Source organism: Bos javanicus, chromosome 14, assembly GCF_032452875.1.
Source record: "Bos javanicus breed banteng chromosome 14, ARS-OSU_banteng_1.0, whole genome shotgun sequence".
Taxonomy (NCBI): domain Eukaryota; kingdom Metazoa; phylum Chordata; class Mammalia; order Artiodactyla; family Bovidae; genus Bos; species Bos javanicus.
In genome coordinates, this window is record NC_083881.1 from 24822787 (window position 1) to 24841679 (window position 18893).

The 18893-nt window shown below is 40.1% G+C and overlaps 1 protein-coding gene and 1 non-coding gene across 2 annotated transcripts; both read right to left on the minus strand.

The window, feature by feature from the left end:
- Positions 1–416: 416 nt before the first annotated feature.
- LOC133260448 (cytochrome P450 7A1) lies at positions 417–10920 on the minus strand. Its single transcript, XM_061438791.1, has 6 exons — positions 10684–10920; positions 8286–8526; positions 6517–7094; positions 4279–4409; positions 2699–2874; positions 417–1884 (listed from the first exon to the last, which is right to left on the minus strand). Exons 1-6 carry the CDS (start codon positions 10758–10760, stop codon positions 1585–1587), a joined length of 1503 nt encoding a protein of 500 aa, XP_061294775.1. The 5' UTR covers positions 10761–10920; the 3' UTR covers positions 417–1584.
- TRNAG-CCC (transfer RNA glycine (anticodon CCC)) lies at positions 7620–7692 on the minus strand. The gene has a single exon. It is a non-coding gene; the product is annotated as a tRNA-Gly (tRNA).
- Positions 10921–18893: the final 7973 nt, after the last annotated feature.

Sequence of the window (18893 nt, forward strand, 5' to 3'; positions counted from 1 at the left end):
TTCATGGGGTCGCAAAGAGTCGGACACAACTGAGCGACTGAACTGAACTGGAGCCAAACCCATTATATCTCCAGGATGCATCTGTATGAAATATATTAGGGAACCATATTAGAAATTTAGTCTAAAACAAATTTTTTGTAAAAGGGGATTTTGTTAATCTTGGGGCACATGTAAATGAGTTTAATTTTCTTGATATGAAAAATAACTTACATGGGAGATAATCCCATGGTTATATTATTAATAAATTCAATTACTAATGAATTAAATAAATAGATTTAAAATCTTTAATGAATTTTATAAAGTATGGAGGAGATTTTTGAGTGAATAATTATTTTGCTTTTTCTATGAGATGCAAAATGAGCAAAATTGTTGTAACTTAGTAGGTGATCGCTTTAAACATTTGGAATACTTAAAAATTTAAAACAAAAATTCACACTTTTATTTCTGAAAAGTGAATCATTTCAACATTAGCAAATATTACAATATATCTTAGTATTTGTAGTGCAAGGAAAAAGTTAAATATAATTTACAATATATACATAGAGAAATATCAGTAAAGTATTACAGTTCATAACTCCAGTACTTAAAATATTTCACTAAAGCACTGTTGTACACAGTAGCTGAACACTGTCCTATAGCCTAAACTATATTTCCTTTGATTACAACTTGTTTAAAGATAAAAAGTTTTCAAATAAAACACAATGCCAATTTAATGAATTCTTTGCAGTTTCATATCCAAAACATTCAGATGGTCATTATCATCCAATTTTAATTTTAAAATACATCACATGAGAGCTACATTGTTTTCATGGATGCATGTTAATAACATCAGAAAAAAACCTGCCTTTTCTGGAAAAAAAAATCTTCCAATTAATATGAAATCTAATAAAAGTGTAGGTAAAATGATTGAAACCTGACACAGATATTAGAGTTTCCAGCAAAAATAAATTAAATATAAAGAGAATATAGTAAAACCATCTTTAATGTTCTCAAGACATCAAGACAGTCATTTTAAAAGCTATAAATACTAGATATAAGGAAAGCTGAAAAAAATTTTTATTAAAAGGCATGATATAATCCTTTAAAATATCCTCTGTAATATACATCTATGCCCAAAGAGCCCCATATCTGATCAGAAAGTCATGCATTTTCACTAAAACGTGAATGTGTACCTTTTGTATAACCGTGGGAGGTTTATATAAAAATAAAACAGTTTCCTTAGGAAAACAAAAAAAGAAGAACTTTTGCCAAATACTCTGGGAAAAAACAAGCAAAAAAAAAAGACTTTTTCCTCTGAAAATAATAAAGTTCAGTTCCTGGCAATGTGAACACTCACAGACTTATTCAAATGAAAACAAATTATTGTGCTTCTAGAAACTAGTTTCTTTTTTTTTTCACTTGCAGAGTCTGAAACAGCATCTGGAAACCATCACCAAAACGTTAAGATTCACAAGCAAGCACTGCTGGGCAGAAGGGAACCTGCTGCACCGTCATACTGCCACTAAACACGTCTGCCCACAGGGCACCGGTGAGTGATGGTGCCCGCAGCCTTGTAACAGCACCAGGGGGCCTCCAAGCATATGTTCACGAATGCTTGAATTTATATCTAAACTCAGTATCATATAATGGTGGTAAAATGCCCAAGCCTGCCCGGGATTGGTCCAAAGGTGGACATTTGACACAGCTCTCCACAAGCTCCAGTTCGAAATAGGAAAGCATCAGGATCAAAAACTGCTTGATTTCCTGGACAGCGAATAATCTTCCAGGACATATAGTGACTCCTGACCCAAAGGGCATGTAGTAATATTTTAACTTGAGTCCATTACTGTAGAAGGTGGTCTTTGTCTTCCCATTTTCATCAAGATAGCGATCATATTTAAAAGTCTGCAATAAAGATACAAAGGAAACAAATGCATAAGCTAGTTTAAAAAGAATCTTTTTCTAAACCTGGAAGTTCCAAAGGGTTATTTTCTTTTTTAATCCAATATATGAGTAACATAGCACATACCCTACCTTGAATCAGAAAGTAATAAGAAATAGGAATGTAAAGAGAATTGAGGGGAATGGGAGAGCTTTATACCTACCATCCTACCTGGGTGACTAGTTCCTCCCTCCCTTAGGCAGAACGAGAAAGAAGGATTTAGATCAGAAATTAGAGGAGTCAGTATATTAGCCTCTAATTTCCTAGACTTGGGAAGAGGCACTTTTTAAGGAAGGAAGGAGGCAGCTTTATTATTGCAACTGCAGATATAATCTATTAGAGATTGTTGTTGTTGATATTTAGTCACTAAGTCATGTCTCACTCTTCTGGAACACCATGGGTAGTAGCCCAAAAGGCTCCTCTGTCCATGGGATTTCCCAGGCATGAATACTGGAGTGGTTTGCCATTTCCTCCTCCAGGGGATCCTCCTGACCCAGGGACTGAACCTGTGTCTCCTGCATTGGCAGGTGGATTCTTTACTGCTGAGCCACCAGGGAAGCCTCTAGTAGAGATATGATGGCAAATACCAAGAATAAAAATTAAAATTTCAGCCATCATCCAAATTCTCCAAAATATAATATGAATATTTGACATTAATAAAAGAGACAATCCCTGTGGTTTCAATGATCAAATGAATTCTGCAGTGGTAAATTTCCTCTTTATTTCAGTCTGAGTACACATCACCCGGACACTGAACTTTGATGAACAGTCACTTACCAACGGGTCTGGGTAGATTTCTGGATCTAAATGCATTAACTGTGGATAAAGAGCTATGATGTCATCTTTGCGGATATTATAGGAACCGTCCTGGAGGTGCAAAGTGAAGTCCTCTTTAGCAGTACGGATGTTGAGGGAAGCACTGGAAAGTCTCAGAGACTCCTTGATGATACTGTCTAAAGATTTTAAGAGGAATAAAGGAGGAGAGAAAAAGAAGAAGAAAGAACAAAGTATTTATAAGGCCATGTAATCTAGAGTCTGATATACCCCTAGCAGCCAGTAACACAAACCTAAACAGACTAGGGGAAGCTGGCCAGATCCAAATTTCTCAAACTTTTTTATGTGCTGTGATCAATGGTTTAGTTGTGCCTAATGTATTTTTAATCCAATAATCTGAGTTATAATCTCTTGATATAATCTTGATCATCAATGAGAACTAGACTTTCATAATTTTAGAGAAAAACAATCTTATTTCTACACGATACTAGACATCTAATAATTACAAAAAATCAGTAAATAACTTTTATGTGAATTATTCAAAGTTTATCACTTTTGATATTTAATATACTAACACTTTTTTATGGAAATATTTGTTCAAGATGCAGCTTCACTTTGGTGTCTATGTTGCTGTTTCTGCTGCTAAGTCACTTCAGCCGTGTCCAACTGTGTGACCCCATAGACAGCAGCTTACCAGGCTCTTCCATCCCTGGGATTCGGTGTTTATAAGAACCTGTACTTATCATTACACTGCCTGGGGTTATGTGAGTACACCCTGCATTCTCGTAGGGACATAAAGGGACACAAAGAACATGCTGAGAATAGCTGAAATATATGATGAGACCTTCCAGTTTCTGTCCTTTTAATTGTCGTGCTTTAAGTGCTCATCACACAATTGTGCATAAAATCATAGCACGTTAGCACTTGATTTCACAAATGAGAAAATAAGGTCCCCAAAGTGAAATGACATGTCCGAGGTCTCCACAGCAAGTCAGAGTCCTCCCACGGGGCCCGTGCTTCTTGCCTCCCTGTCCCTTCCGCTAAGACACACTGCCCTGAAAGCATACACTGGTTTCTTTCCTCTAAAGAAACATAACAAAAGCAAGAGAAAACTTTTTTCTTACTTAAAAACATAGTACTTCTGTATTTCTATAAAATCCAGAGAATCAAACATTTTTCAATGAAATAACCGTCCACCCCATTTCCCAACCCATGCAGCTAATTGTGGTTTCATGGTGATACCATTTCCCCTTTGATTTCATGCACACGAATAATGTACTAACTATAAGAAGAGTGGTAAAAGCAGTAACAAGGGAGGAAGTGCAGAGAAGAGCTTGAGAGTATAGGGTCAAGAGCTCCATGTCAGGCTGTCACTGGTTCCTCCATCCCATCCCAGGCTGTGATGTAACCTGTAAATGCCCGTCTGCTCACTTGTTATATAGAAACAGTACTAGTCTCCAGGCATAGGGTTGCTGGAGGGTCAGATGGGACATGACGCCTTCAGCAAGTAAGTGTGTGATGTGAGCTGACGATCGCGGGTAGGAGGACACAGAAAATAACACGGAACACACACACAAGCACACCTAGCACAGGCATGTTGTCCAGCTGTGTCTGATTCAAATGAATAGGACTGTCTTCAAAGCTAACTTTTTGACCAGCGTTCTCTAGTGTTTTATTTACTTCTTCAGTGGCCGCTTTCATTGCCTCCGGGTTTCTATGAAAAGTTAAGAGAAAAGAAAAGATGTACAGAGCATAAGTTTTTTCTCTACCAAAAAGTCTGCAAATAGGCATTTCCCCCTTCTTTTAATCAGATACAGGTCAAGATACAGAGAAGGTGATACAGGGACATTCCCATTTATTTTTTACTCTGTTTTATAGTTGTGCTTTTAAAGTATTTTTCTAGTTACTCCAGGCCTTAGTTGGAGCGTGTGAACTCTTAGTTGCGGCTTGTGAACTCTTAGTCCCTGACCAGGGATCGAATCTGGGCCCCTGCACTGGGAGTATGGAGTCTTAGCCCTGAACCACCAAGGAAATCCCTATAGTTTTTTAAGTCCTTGGATATCAGCAAGAACTGATGAAAGGGTCTCGCTACATAAAAGTAAAACTTTGGCTAGACTTTTAAATAAGTGATTCTAGTGAGGATTAAGTGGTCAAAGTAGTCATTACATGGCAAGTGAGAGAGAAAGTTGCCTCCAAGATAACGATTCTAAAGTACTAGCTAAACTGCCAAAGGAAATTTAAATTCACTCTTAAAATCCCTATGATTCCACATAAAGCAGCTTTTCCACTTGTATGATAATTTATTCCTCTGACACTTGGACCTGTGAAATGAATGCGACTTCATTTTAGGACACTGACACTCACTGGATCCTCAGCACGTGGTGAGGTGTCCATGGACCAGGATCACAGTCTCAGAAACATCTGATTGATGTTTCTGCATGACTGTCAGGAAATCACTACTATTGCTTATAGGATATAAAACTGCTGTTGTAACCTTGCTGTTAATATGTGAATTTACTCCAGACAGAGCCTTCCGAAGTAAACATTTTAGAAGACATTTAATCTTTGAGACAGATGAGTTTTTTATCTGAAATTAAAAAATATATATATTTTAAAGACATAAAATTAGAAGCCCTCAACAGAACTTTGGCATTCCCAATCCAATTGAAGAGTAATTTTGTGTCTGTGCAACATCCAGTTTAACTGGAATAATTCAATAAAACGTTTGAATGTCAAATTCCCAAAAGACTAACCTTTGGGAAAGAAATCACCTTATGCAAAGTTTATGTTGCATCCAAGTTTTTTTTTTATATACAGTGTTTAAAAGGCAAGGCTATGGTTTTTCCAGTGGTCATGTACGGATGTGAGAGTTGGACTGTGAAGAAAGCTGAGCGCCGAAGAATTGATGCTTTTGAACTGTGGTGTTGGAGAAGGCTCTTGAGAGTCCCTTGGACTGTAAGGAGATCTAACCAGTCCATTCTGAAGGAGATTGGCCCTGGGATTTCTTTAGAAGGAATGATGCTAAAGCTGAAACTCCAGTACTTTGGCCACCTCATGCGAAGAGTTGATTCATTGGAAAAGACTCTGATGCTGGGAGGGATTGGGGGCAGGAGGAGAAGGGGACAACAGAGGATGAGACGGCTGGATGGCATCACTGACTCGATGGACGTGAGTCTGAGTGAACTCCAGGAGTTGGTGATGGACAGGGAGGCCTGGCGTGCTGCGATTCATGGGGTTGCAGAGTCGGACACGACTGAGCAACTGAACTGAGCTGAACTTAAAAGGCAAAATCTAGCTAAATTCCATCAATAACAGTATATTATGATTGATTCATAGGTATTAGAGTTGGTCAAATAGTATTACAGCAACCACTAACTGAGTGAAAAAACAGCTAATGTAGGCAGGCTGAAGTGACTTAGCAAGCATGCACGCACTGTCCTTTTTGCTGACAGTTCATCAGCAATCATATAAGGATATTTTTATGATTATAAAGACCAAATTCATGCACTTAAAGAGGCGTCATGAAGAACAACCTGGCCTTAAGGAGAAGGGCTCTGGGTGCAGACAGCCTCATTGACCCTGTACCAGTACGTTCCTTTCCCCAGGATGATCAGTCTCTGCTTCTATAAGATGCATTTACCGGTCACAGCTCTTTTTAGAGGATCAGATGACCCGATGTAAATGTTGAACATTTATGAGGGTAAATGCCACATTCATGATTGACAGCATGAGAAGGTACCATGAGTTTTTCTTTGAGTTACAATGGTTGAATTTCTGCTTTCAACTAAAATAAAGAAATTAATGGATAATCTGCTAATTACCTAATCATCTGAAACAAGCTCCAGAAAGTGGCTGGAATGGTGTTTGCTTGCGATGCCCAGAGGACTGCGAGGAGTGACTTGGCTCTCTCTGTGTCGTCCAAAGTGGCGAATGTGTCATTCAAAAATCTGACCAGCTCTGAGATGTGGTCTCTTTCTCTGAACTTCTGGAGTCTCAAGCCCTCCGTCAGCTTCTCCCGGGCGTAGTGTCCTGTCTTGAACACGTGGATGGGGAAGCCAGCCACCAGGGCAGGGAAGATTTTGTCAAATTGCTTGAAGTTGTCCAGGCTGTTTAGAATGAGCGCCTTTTGGGCATCTTGCCCTGCGAGATCGCGGCCAAAGAGCGTCAAGTAGCCAGCTTCAAACATGACCCGGTAGCAGAAGGAGTACATCCCCTCGGTCACCCAGGTGGGTGTGGGGGGCTGTGGTGGCCCCTGGGGTCTCAGGACAAGCTGGAGGTTTCCCATCATGGCTTCCGTGAGGGAGCTCAAAGCGTCACCCTGCAGGGTCTTGATGATAGTTTTGCTTATGGTATCAGTGGTGTTTCCATCACTCGGGTCAATGCTTCTGTGTCCAAATGCCTGATGGGCAATAAAATGTGGGGAGAAAAAGAAATTAAGCCTGACCCGGGACTAGTAAATGAGGAGGGCATGGCAACCCACTCCAGTACTCTTGTCTGGAGAATCCCCTGGACGGAGGAGCCTGGCGGGCTGTGGTCCATAGGGTCACACAACTGAAGTGACTTAGCAGCAGGAATAGTAAACAGCGTGATTCTTCATGATTCTCTACTTGTTAAAAAAGGGGAGGAGGGGGAACCAGCCTTCCCACCTGCAATTTCATAGCAGTTATATTTGAAATAACTCTTCAAATAAATGGCCAAATCACATCCTTCAAGGCCAACTTTAAGTCCCAGATTATCAGTGAAACTTCCTTCCTTGTACCACTCTGCTCTTCTCTTTCTTATTTTTCTATGCTTCTACATTTATTTGCATGTTAATTTGGCGTTAATCAAGAGTATTTCTTTAAAATGTTTATTTATTTATTTGGCTGCACTGGGTCTTAATTAGGGTACTTGGGAACTCTTAGTTGAGGTATCTGTGATCTAGTTCCCTGACTAGGGATCGAACCCAGGCCCTCTGCATTGGGAGTGCAGAGTCTTAGCCACTGGACCACCAGGGAAGTTTGAAGAATTTTTTTTTATCATTGGTTCTCTTTCATATTCTTTGTAGATATATCTTAACCAGATTTTAAGTTACTTAGGAGCAGAGACCAGGTCTAATATTTCTTTGCAGAAACTCACTTAATATTGATTCATTTTTCTCTGTAGAAGAGCCTTTTAAAGTGATGCCAAAATATATGGACAATTCCTTAACAAAATTAAACAATTGTGTGGCATGAGTGTGGTAAAACAACTATTGAACGTTAAGTTCCCACGTGCACTTTGGGTGGTGTGTAAAAATTATTGACATGAGTGAGTTTTTAATCTGTCTTATACAGTACCGTCTACTGCAGTAAAACATTTAGTTTTTATTTCACCCTCGTAAACTGGTTAGAAAATGACAAATCTATACCTATTTCAACTTTTTAAATGGTTAGTACCAAGAGATTATGTCCAATTTGGTTTATTGTGTTTCTAAGAATCTTCATGTAAGGGTAGCTCTCTTCAACATCTCTGTCTTTCAATTGAAGTACATCAGAATGGTTAAATAGATTGACATAGACAAGATAGAAAATAAACAAGTCTAATGTTATGTAAATGCAAATCTGATTACCTTTGCAGAAGCAGTAAAGTGAAATTTTTTCCAATCAAAGTATTTTCCATGGCACAGTACTTTATGATATGACAAGGGATTTGTGATGAAGTGGACATAGTTTCCCATCAGTCTGCAGGTGAAAACATGACCATGTTTCCTTTGATTCGCTCTGAGGAACTCGAGAGGATTGGCACCAAATTGCAGAGCACAACCCAGATACGGAATCACCCCATTCTCCAGAGGGGGTTCGCCCATCTGCCTGTAAGAAACAAGATGGTAAATATGGAAAACTGTACATAGTTCTTTGTGTATTTTAAGTTTACTACCACTGATGTCAAATTTCAAACTCTATAGTTTATTGATTTTTTTTGGTTGATGGGGCCCTGCTCCTTTACTAAAATAATGAGTCATCTTAACTTAGTAACATGGTATGTTGGTAAAAATGATAGATAAATACATCCATCCATGCATCCATTCAGCAAACACGTATGTGTATGTGTGCACACGTGTGTTTGTGTACAGTATGCTCAATCATGTCCAACTGTTTTGCAACTCCATGGACTGTAGTCCGCCAGGCTCCTCTGTCCATGAAGTTTCCCAGGCAAGAATACTAGAGTGGGTTGCCGTTTCCATCTCCAGGGGATCTTCCTGACCCAAGGAATCAAACCCGTATTTCTTGCATCTCCTGCATTGGCAGGGGGATCCTTTACCCCTGCGCCACCCGAGAAGCCCTTACTGAATGTCTAATATATGCTGCTTATTCTTCCCAATCATGAGGATAAAAGGATCAACCAAGGCAAATAAGATTTTTGCTCTCAGTGTAGAAATGAAATTACATTGTAGTGTTTATATTTGTTTCTAGGCATTGTTTGCCTGAGTATCTCAAAATGTTTTATTTTATTGTCTTCTCTAAAGGTATAGCATACTGAATGACAGAAAGGATTGCAGAATTGAAGTTTTAAAAATCTTCATAGTTTAAACATTATTCTGTAATGATAGTTGAAGAGGGGAATCTGAGAAATTAGCACATTATAGAATGAAATTGAATAAGATAGGTATTGACATGGTTATTGATTATAATTTAATGCCCTTTCTTATAATCTAGCATTATAATTTAATGTTCATGCTATTTTAAATGTTTTCATTTAATAAAATAAACATTTATTTTCCAACAGAAACCACTCTCCCTCTTTGTAGAATAACATAGCATAAAATAATGATTTTTATTTTCATAGTTTGCAGGTAAGCAGTTTAATTAAAAATAGAAATTACTAAGCCTGAATTAAAATACTGAAAAGGAAAAAAAAAAAAAAACCTGTTAAAAGGTGGACAACCCATAGCAGCCTACATAGCTGAAGATATGCAGTGGGTAATTCTGTTTTGGAGACTGACATAGTCGAGAATATTTATATGCCCTCCCCCAAATGCTCTTTGAACCAATCAGAAGTTAAATAATTATGGTGGATATATCTGACTTTATTGTATTTCTTCAACCAATTGTAAATGATGCACACAAATAAGTGATGTCTCATGTGTTTAGCAGTTTCCCAATTCACCATGATTGATTATCATTAGTAATAATAATAGATTCTTAACCCTGATGTTAAGGGGACATGGGTTTGATCCCTGGTCTGGGAAGATCTGACCTACCGAGGAGCAACTAAGTCCACGTGCCACAACTACTGAGCCTGTGGTCTGGCGCCAGCGAGTCACAACCACCGAGTCCACACATCCCAACTCCTGAAGCCCTCGCAGTTTGAGCACCTAGAGCCCGTGCTCCACGACAAGAGGAAGCACTGCAGTGAGAAGCCTGAGCACTACAGCAAAGAGTAGCCCCCGCTCACCACAACTAGGGAAAGCCCTTGCAGCAACAAAGACCAAGTGAAGCTAAAACTGAATAAATACATAAAATAAAGCTTAAAAAAAAAAAAAGAATAACAGGATGATCACTGCAGGCTCTATGCTCTTGTCCAGCTCAGCCTGAGTGTATACAGTGCACAAGAACTAGCTAAAAAGAGAACATTTATTTAGTCAGAGCATCTATTTAATCTACGAGATAGAACTGCGGATCCCACTGACCACATCTGTCCTTACTACCCCACACTTTATATGCACACGTGGACACACAGACATACGCACACACACAGATCTTACAAAGTTTCTGTCAGTGATGTTTAACAAGTTTGTCCATTTTTACATTAAGACTAATATATTTCAATGCTAAAAAGGAAACATTGCCATTATATCTCTTGTGAGATATAATAAAAAAGATACTTAAAATTTTTTTTAATTTAAAAATATTAAGTAAGAAAATGCCAGCATTTGTAAGTACAGAAAACCAACTCTATGGTATAACAATGAAAGTTAAATAACCTTAAATGAATGAACAAAAATGCAATTTAAAGATAAAACTTACCTTCTTCTCATTCCAAGTAGGTATAAACAACAGCACACTGCTATAACAATCCCCCAAATCAAAGAGAGGCTCATCATTTTGCAAATCTAATGTGAAACCTCTGAGGAGAAGCGTCTGTGATGAGAAAGGTAAGGATGTAACAACAGACTCCAGCTAGACTTTTTATACACGGTAAGATGCTTCACTTGAGTGATCAAAGCAAACAATTAACCATCCCTATTAGGTAAAAAAATAAAATAAAATAACTGGCCTTGAACTAAGTCCACAAGTATCAGAAGAGGTTCCAAAACAATCAGAGGCCTGCCATACTTGGTAAGTTGAAGGTCACTCAAACATATGTTGACTTAACATTCAGACCTGGGAATGACAGCCAGTATTACAAATTTAGGACGCTTATGAAAAGAACAAATAAACCTGTTCAAGATGAACATATCAAATAGAGATGTAAAATATAATAAGGCAAAGAAAAGTAAGTACAAGTTATCATTAAGCTAATGATTTGATCTTGTTACCTTTAAAAAGAAATCAATTTAAATGATTTACAAGAGAGAGAGCTGTAAAGTTCAAAGGAAAGAGAACTGAGTGAAATGTTTCTGCTACTTCACGTTTCAGTGCTTTTACAAAAGCAGAGGGATTTTACTATATATAGTAACATGTTACTTACCTATCACCCTCAAGAAAGAAAGTTTCCCACAAAAATTATCCTCCAGCTAAACACAGTCTAGTGTTTTAAGTCTTTATTAAATTTATGACAATATTCCTTCTGTTTTATGTTCTAGCTTTTTGGCATGTAGGATCTTATCTCCCTGACCAGGGATTGAACCCACACCCCCTGTACTGGAAGGTGAAGTCTTAACCACTAGACCGCCAGGCAAGTTCCCCACAACACAGTTTATCTTAAAGCATCAAAACTTTATCAACCACTTTTTTCTAATTGAAAATAAGTTTATTAATTTTTCTGATTGTTAAAGGAGTATAGCTTAATTTCAAATAATTCAAGACTAACTGAAACATATCTTAGTAGAAAGGGAAAGTCAATTCATAATCTACCTCTGCCACATCTCCCCACTCAGAACTGTTAGCTGTTTGGTGTGTATATCCTCCCAAACTTTATTTCTTTGCACACTTATGTAGTGATTGAACGTCTATTCTGTACCAAGAACTCTTTAAAGGTATTCTGACTACAGGTATTAATAAGACCTGATTCCCTGCTTTAATGAAGGCACTATTTTCGTCGAGAGACAGATAATAAAATATAAGTCATAAAATAAGGCAAAGTGCAGAGAGCTATTAGGGCATGAGAGCAACTGTAGGCGTGGTGACTTGCTCCTCTGAGATCAAGGGATTAGCCAAGACAAAACTAGAAGGACGAGAAATTCAAGAAGAAAGAGCAAATGCAGAAGTCCTGAGTTAAGGATGAGGTTGGTCTATCTAAGAACCAGAAAGGATGTAGGATACATTGGAGCAGAGTGAATGAGGGGAAGCTTGGTTAAGATGTAAGACAAAAGACAGGCAAGAGCTCAGTCACATACAGGACACTTGAGAGAAGGGAAAGAGATTTTGGAGGGCGGCAGATCAAAACAGTGTCTTCAGCTACACAGACTGCTGTGTTGTCAGGTTAACAATTGAACTTGAGTTTGAAACAAGGGAGAAGAGTCAAAGGTGGAAATAGGAATCACAAGTCATCAGTGTTTGAATGATGTTTAGAGCCCAGAAACTATATCATATCACCTTGGGAGACAATGTGAAATTGAAAGTTGTGAGTCGCTCAGTCATGTCAGACTCTTTGCAACCCCATGGACTGTAGCCTGCCAGGTTCCCCCGTCCGTGGAATTTTCCAGGTAACAATACTGGAGTGGGCTGCCATTCCCTCCTCCAGGGGATCTTCCTGACCCAGGGATCAAACCCAGGTCCCCTGCATTGCAGGCAGATTCTTTATCATCTGAGCCACAGGAAGTCCAGGGAGACAATTAAGCCCAAGAAAAGAATAGAATCCAACACCAGACCCCAGAGCAGCCCATTTCTTGAGATCAGTCAGAGAGCGACAAAGAGGAGATGGGGAAGAAACAGCAGGAATAAAACTGAGAGAATACAGTGTCACAGGAAGAGGAAGATGCCCTTGAAGAAAGATGAGTGCATCACACGCTACTCTAAGGTCAAGGAAGAGGACAGAGAAAGGACCGCTGGACTCGACAAGGAGGAGATAGTTGGTGAGTCACACATAGACACACATGCAAAGGTGGGATTCCATTAAAGACTTTATATAGCACAAAAAAATGAATATCGTGAATGTTTCCCATGACAACACACATCTGTATGTATTACATTTGTATATGTAAGATCTCTTCATTTTTTTTCTGTGTGTATAGTCTTCCATTGACTAAATGTACTATTATTTCGTTAACTGATTCTCTACTGGTGGGTACTTGGTCTCCAGTTCTTGGCTACAGAATCCATAGATTCATTTCATGCTTTTTTGCCTCCTTAAACAGAAACTACAAATATTTTCTCATGGGGGATTTGTGATCATAGTTATGAATATCCACCATTCTGTGGCAGTACATAGACTTTTCAGTCCATTTAGATATTTCTAGGGCATTGCACCCATTAAATACATTTAGACTGGTGTGCCTTTTTGAATTCCTGTGTCTGTTTTCTATATGACTCATCAAAGGTGAAACCTTTACATTAACTGGGCTGTCACAACAGAATGTCACAATCAGAGTAAACACCAACCTAAGAGCCAACCAGTTTAACCCTTGGGTTAACCAGTTTAACCTCTCAAGCAAACAAATGACAAATGTGGAAAAAATGGTACTTGGGGCCTCTAGAAATTATCTGAAGTTTCCGGTGCATTTTTAATTTTGTCAAAATTAGAATGTTTTCAAAATGCTAAAGGAGGAGTACATTCACAACTCCAAGAAAATGTTCTTAAGCCTTGTCTTCCCCATCCCCTCTCAGCACACCACGAAACTCCTTTCAGATATAACCTGGATTCCCTTTAGCCTCATCTATTCTTCCTACTTCTTCTCTCACTGTCCCTCTTCTAGACAAAAAAGCCCAGGACACACACACACCCTTTTCTTCAGTGGGCTGAGGAAAAGCAGAGACATAGATGTCCATGTTCGTACTTTTCTTTGTGGTTTACATCTTCCTTCTAGGATGTCACTTCTCTCTACCGTCCTGTCCGCACAAGGATCCATCACACTCCTAATATGCTGCCTCTAATCTGCCGAGTGGGGACTGAGATGCTCCTTATGTCATCACAACTCTTCACAGGTTGCAGGTAAATACCTGCAAGGTCTCCTGAGGAGTCAAGCACACCGTTTCAGGCCTGGGTGCCATGGCATCTCAGTGTGGCTAGCGCAGTGATCAGAGTATCAGGAAATAGGCAAAGGCCAGCTGAATTGGAAAGTCATTTACTTACTTTTTTATTCTCTACTATGTTTCAAACTGTGAATTTTTATTACAAACACATACACACATGCTGAGCATGTGTGTCTGGCATGGGCTCTGACCTGTGGGGTTTCCACAGCAACAAGACAAAAAGTAAGTGCTCTGATGCAGAAAGGAGGATGTTTGAGCTGCCAGAAGGCCTGGCATGAACCGAGCTTATATAAACACTTTAATCCCTCTGTAGTCTATCAATTTCCTCTGTATTTGTAGGGTAGTGAAGGGTCCACACTGATGTTCAGAGGAAGAGCTTGTTCTGAGCCTCAGAGAACACAGAGCCTGAGTCCAACACCCCATTCCATGAACAGGGACATACAAAACTTGGGAACTCAAACTAGAGGAAGAGAAAGTAGAGAGAACTGCTCAAGCTATCTGCTTATGTAACCTGATGGCATAACTGGTTCCTTCTATTGAGAAACGCTGTAAACATACTTTACGTATGTGTGATTGTTCAAAATAAAATAAGCTGTCAATATGGTTAAACAATTGAGTCAAACCAGTTGTTTTCCTGAATTCACAACTAAAACTAATTCAGTGGTGGAACGTGTGTGTATGTGTGTGAGCTTGCATGCTCAGTCATGTCAAACTCTTTGTGACCCCATGGACTGTAGCCTGACAGGCTTCTCTGTCCATGGAATTCTTCAGGCAAGAATACTAGAGTGAGTACCCATTTCCACCTCCAGGAAATCTTCCCAACCCAGGGATCGAACCTGGGTCTCCTGCATTGCAGGCAGATTCTTTACAATATGAGCCACCAGGGAAGTGGCAAATCCAGGATGCAACCTCAGATTTTCTGAATTGAGTTTAAGCCTTCCTCTTTTACGGGCTTCCCAGGTGGCGCTAGTGGTAAAGAATTCACCTGCCACTGTAGGAGGTGCAAGAGACTAGGGTTTGATCCTGGGTCGGGAAGATCCCGTGGAGTAGGAAATGACAACTCACTCCAGTAAAGAATACTGGCAAGAAGCCTGGAAAATTCCATGGGTAAAGGAGCCTGGTGGGCTACAGTTCATAGGGTCACAAAGAGTCAGACACAACTGAGTGACTGAGCACACACATTCCTCGTTTATAGCTCAGAACCTATGGGCGCCTGACTCCAGATTAAGGAAGAATAAGCACTCCACCTGCACATTCAAATGTAAAGTTGATTCATCAAACATGTTCTGAGCACCAAGTGTATAGAAAGCCCTGTTAGGGAATGAGGGAAAGCTAGATAGATGATTTAACAAACATTTCATTCATTCATGTTAACTTAGCACCCACTTGCTGTAAAGCACTTTTTAGGTGATGGAGATACAGAGATAGGTAAGACAGGCAGGCTCAAGGGAACACAGGCAATTGACAGGAGAACAAACCCACTATTTGGTTTCTGATAAAGAAAGCATCGTGTGTATGATCAGAAAAGGTCAGGCAGTGCATCAACATGTTGTGCCAAGACCCTCGCATGCTTGCTCCTATAATCGGCACTAGCACATGGAATCAGACACAGTTGCCTCATTTATGGGTGGCTTCATGCTGTAATGTCCTGGCTCCAGTCCCAGCGCAGCCCCTGCCAGGCCATGTCACAGGGGAACTCCTGTTGCCCAAGGGAAAGACAGGCCCAAGGGCTAGAATTAGAGAAGTGGTTGGCTTTGCTTTTCAGTTTTACCTTAAGCTGAGCCTCTGAAGCTTATCCATGAAGCTCAACTGGACAGAGGTAAGAAGTGAGAACCATGGTCCCTTGGACCCGCTGGGCCCAACCAAGCTCCCCAGAGAGTAAGGGAACTTGGGTAGAGAGAGAAAGGAGAAAGCAGGCAGGGGGATGAGACAGAGAGAGAGAAAGAGGGAGGAAGGTAAGGAGGGCGGAGCCTTTTCCTACTTGTTATGAACTGTGCTGCTACAAACATTCATATCCAACTTTTTGTGTGAACATAGGTTTTAAAGGTCCTATATGAGGCTGAGCACTGAAGAATTGATGCTTTCAAACTGTGGTGTTGGAGAAGATTCTTGAGAGTCCCTTGGGCTGCAAGGAGATTAGTCAATCCTAAGGAAAATCAACCCTGAATATTCATTGGAAGGACTGATGCTGAAGCTGAGGCTCCAATTCTTTGGCCACCTGATGGGAAGAGCTGACTCACTGGAAAAGACCCTGGGGAAGATGGAGGGCAGGAGGAGCAGGGGATGACAGAGGATGAGATGGTTGGATGGTATCACCGACTCAGTGGACATGAGTTTGAGCAAACTCTGGGAGATGGTGAAGAACAGGGAAGCCTGGCAGCACTTAGGGTCACAAAGAGTCAGAGATGACTTAGCGACTGAACAACAACATGGAGCTAAGAGTGGATTCTCTGGATCATATGGTGACTCTATTGAACGTGAGGGTACTCATCAGTTAGATCAGTTAAACTGTAACTTGCTAAAGAAATAATAAACTTCACATCAAGTTTGATTTAATTGTCCTGACACCTGCTTTCACTGATCAAGTTTGATTTGTCTACCAAGGTTCGTGGTTCATGGTTCAAGGTTCAAGGTGGCCAAGAGAACACACTGGTCATAACAAACACCCTCTTCCAACAACACAAGAGAAGACTACACATGGACATCACCAGATGGTCAATACTGAAATAAAATTGATTATACTCTTTGCAGCCAAAGATGGACAAGCTCTATACAGTCAGCAAAACCAAGACCAGGAGCTGACTGTGGCTCAGACTGCCAATTCCTTATTGCCAAATTCAACTTAAATTGAAGAAAGTAGGGGAAAACACTAGACCACTCAGGTATGACCTAAATCAAAACCCTTACAATTATACAATGGAAGTGAGAAATAGATTCAAGGGATTAGATCTGATAGAGTGCCTGAAGAACTATGGACAGAGGTTCATGACATTGTACAGGAGGCAGGGATCAAGACCATCCCCGAGAAGAAGTGCAAAAAGGCAAAATGGTTGTCTTAGGAGGCCTTACAAATAGCTGTGAAAAGAACAGAAGTGAAAGGCAAAAGAGAAAAAGAAAGATATACCCATTTGAATGCAGAGTTCCAAAGAATAGCAAGAAGAGATAAGAAAGCCTCCCTCAGTGATCAGTGCAAAGAAATGGGGTAAAACAATAGAATGGGGAAGACTACAGATTTCTTCAAGAAAATTAGAGATACCAAGGGAACACTTCATGTAAAGATGGGCTCGATAAAAGACAGAAATGGGATGGACCTAACAGAAGCAGAAGATATTAAGAAGAGGTGGCAAGAATACACAGAACTATCTCCATAACCCAGACAATCACAATGGTGTGATCACTCACCTAGAGCCAGACATCCTGGAATGAGAAGTCAAGTGGGCCTTAGGAAGCATCACTACTAACAAAGCTAGTGGAGGTAATGGAATTCCAGTTGAGCTATTTCAAGCCCTTAAAGATGCTGTGAAAGTGCTGCACTCAATATGCCAGCAAATTGAAAACTCAGCAGTGGCCACAGGACTGGAAAAGGTCACTTTTCATTCCAATCCCAAAGAAAGGCAATGCCAAAGAATGTTCAAACTATCTCACAATTGCACTTACCTCACACACTAGCAAAGTAATGCTCAAAATTCTTCAAGCCAGTCTTCAACAGTACATGAACCGTGAACTTCCAGATATTCAAGCTGGATTTAGAAAAGGCAGATGAACCAGAGATCAAATTGCCAACATTTGTTGGATCATTGAAAAAGCAAGAGAATTCCAGAAAAACATCTGCTTTATTGACTATGCCAAAGCCTTTGACTGTGTAGATCACAACCAACTGTGGAAAATTCTTAAAGAGATGGGAATACCAGACCACCTGACCTGCCTCCTGAGAAATCTGTATGCAGGTCAGGAAGTAACAGTTAGAACTGGACATGGAACAACAGACTGGTTCCAAATTGGGAAAGGAGTATGCCAAGGCTGAATATTGTTACCCTGCTTATTTAACTTATATGCAAAGTACATCATGAGAAATTCTGGGCTGGATGAAGCACAAGCTGGAATCAAGATTGCCAGGAGAAATATCAATAACCTCAGATATGCAGATGACACCACCCTTATGGCAGAAAGCAAGAAGGAACTAAAGAGCCTCTTGATGAAAGTAAAAGAGGAGAGTGAAAAAGTTGGCTTAAAACTCAACATTCAAATAACGAAGATCATGACATCTGGTCCCATCACTTCATGGCAAATAGATGGGGAAACAATGGAAACAGTGGCAGACTTTATTTGGGGGGCTCCAAAATCACTGGATATGGTGACTGCAGCCATGAAAATAAAAGACGCTTGCTCCTTGGAGGAAAAGTTATGACCAACCTAGACAGCATATTAAAAAGCAGAGACGTTACTTTGCAAACAAAGGTCCGTCTAGTCAAAGCTATGGTTTTTCCAGTGGTCATGTGTGGATGTGAGAGTTGGACTATAAACAAAGCTGAGTGCCAAAGAACTGATGCTTTTGAACTGTAGTGTTGGAGAAGACTCTTGAGAGTCCCTTGGACTGCAAGGAGATCCAACCAGTCCATCCTAAAAGAAATTAGTCCTGAATATTCATTGGAAGGACTGATTCTAAAGCTGAAACTCCAATACTTTGGCCACCTGATGTGAAGAACTGACTCCTTGGAAAAGACCCTGATGCTGGGAAAGATTGAAGACGGGAGGAGAAGGGGACAACAGAGGATGAGATGGTGGGATGGCGTCACCAACTCAATGGACATGAGTTTGAGTAAACTCCAGGAGTTGATGATAGACAGGGAGGCTTGGTGTGCTGCAGTCCATGGGGTCATAAA

Coding starts and splice junctions, on each gene's coding strand:
- LOC133260448 (XM_061438791.1), bottom strand. CDS start 10,760: ATGATGAGCCTCTCTTTGATTTGGGGGATTGTTATAGCAGTGTGCTGT. Junction 7,095..8,285: donor ACTTTACTGCTTCTGCAAAG/GTAATCAGATTT, acceptor ATTGCCCATCAG/GCATTTGGACACAGAAGCAT. Junction 1,885..2,698: donor AAATCTACCCAGACCCGTTG/GTAAGTGACTGT, acceptor TCTTTATTGCAG/ACTTTTAAATATGATCGCTA.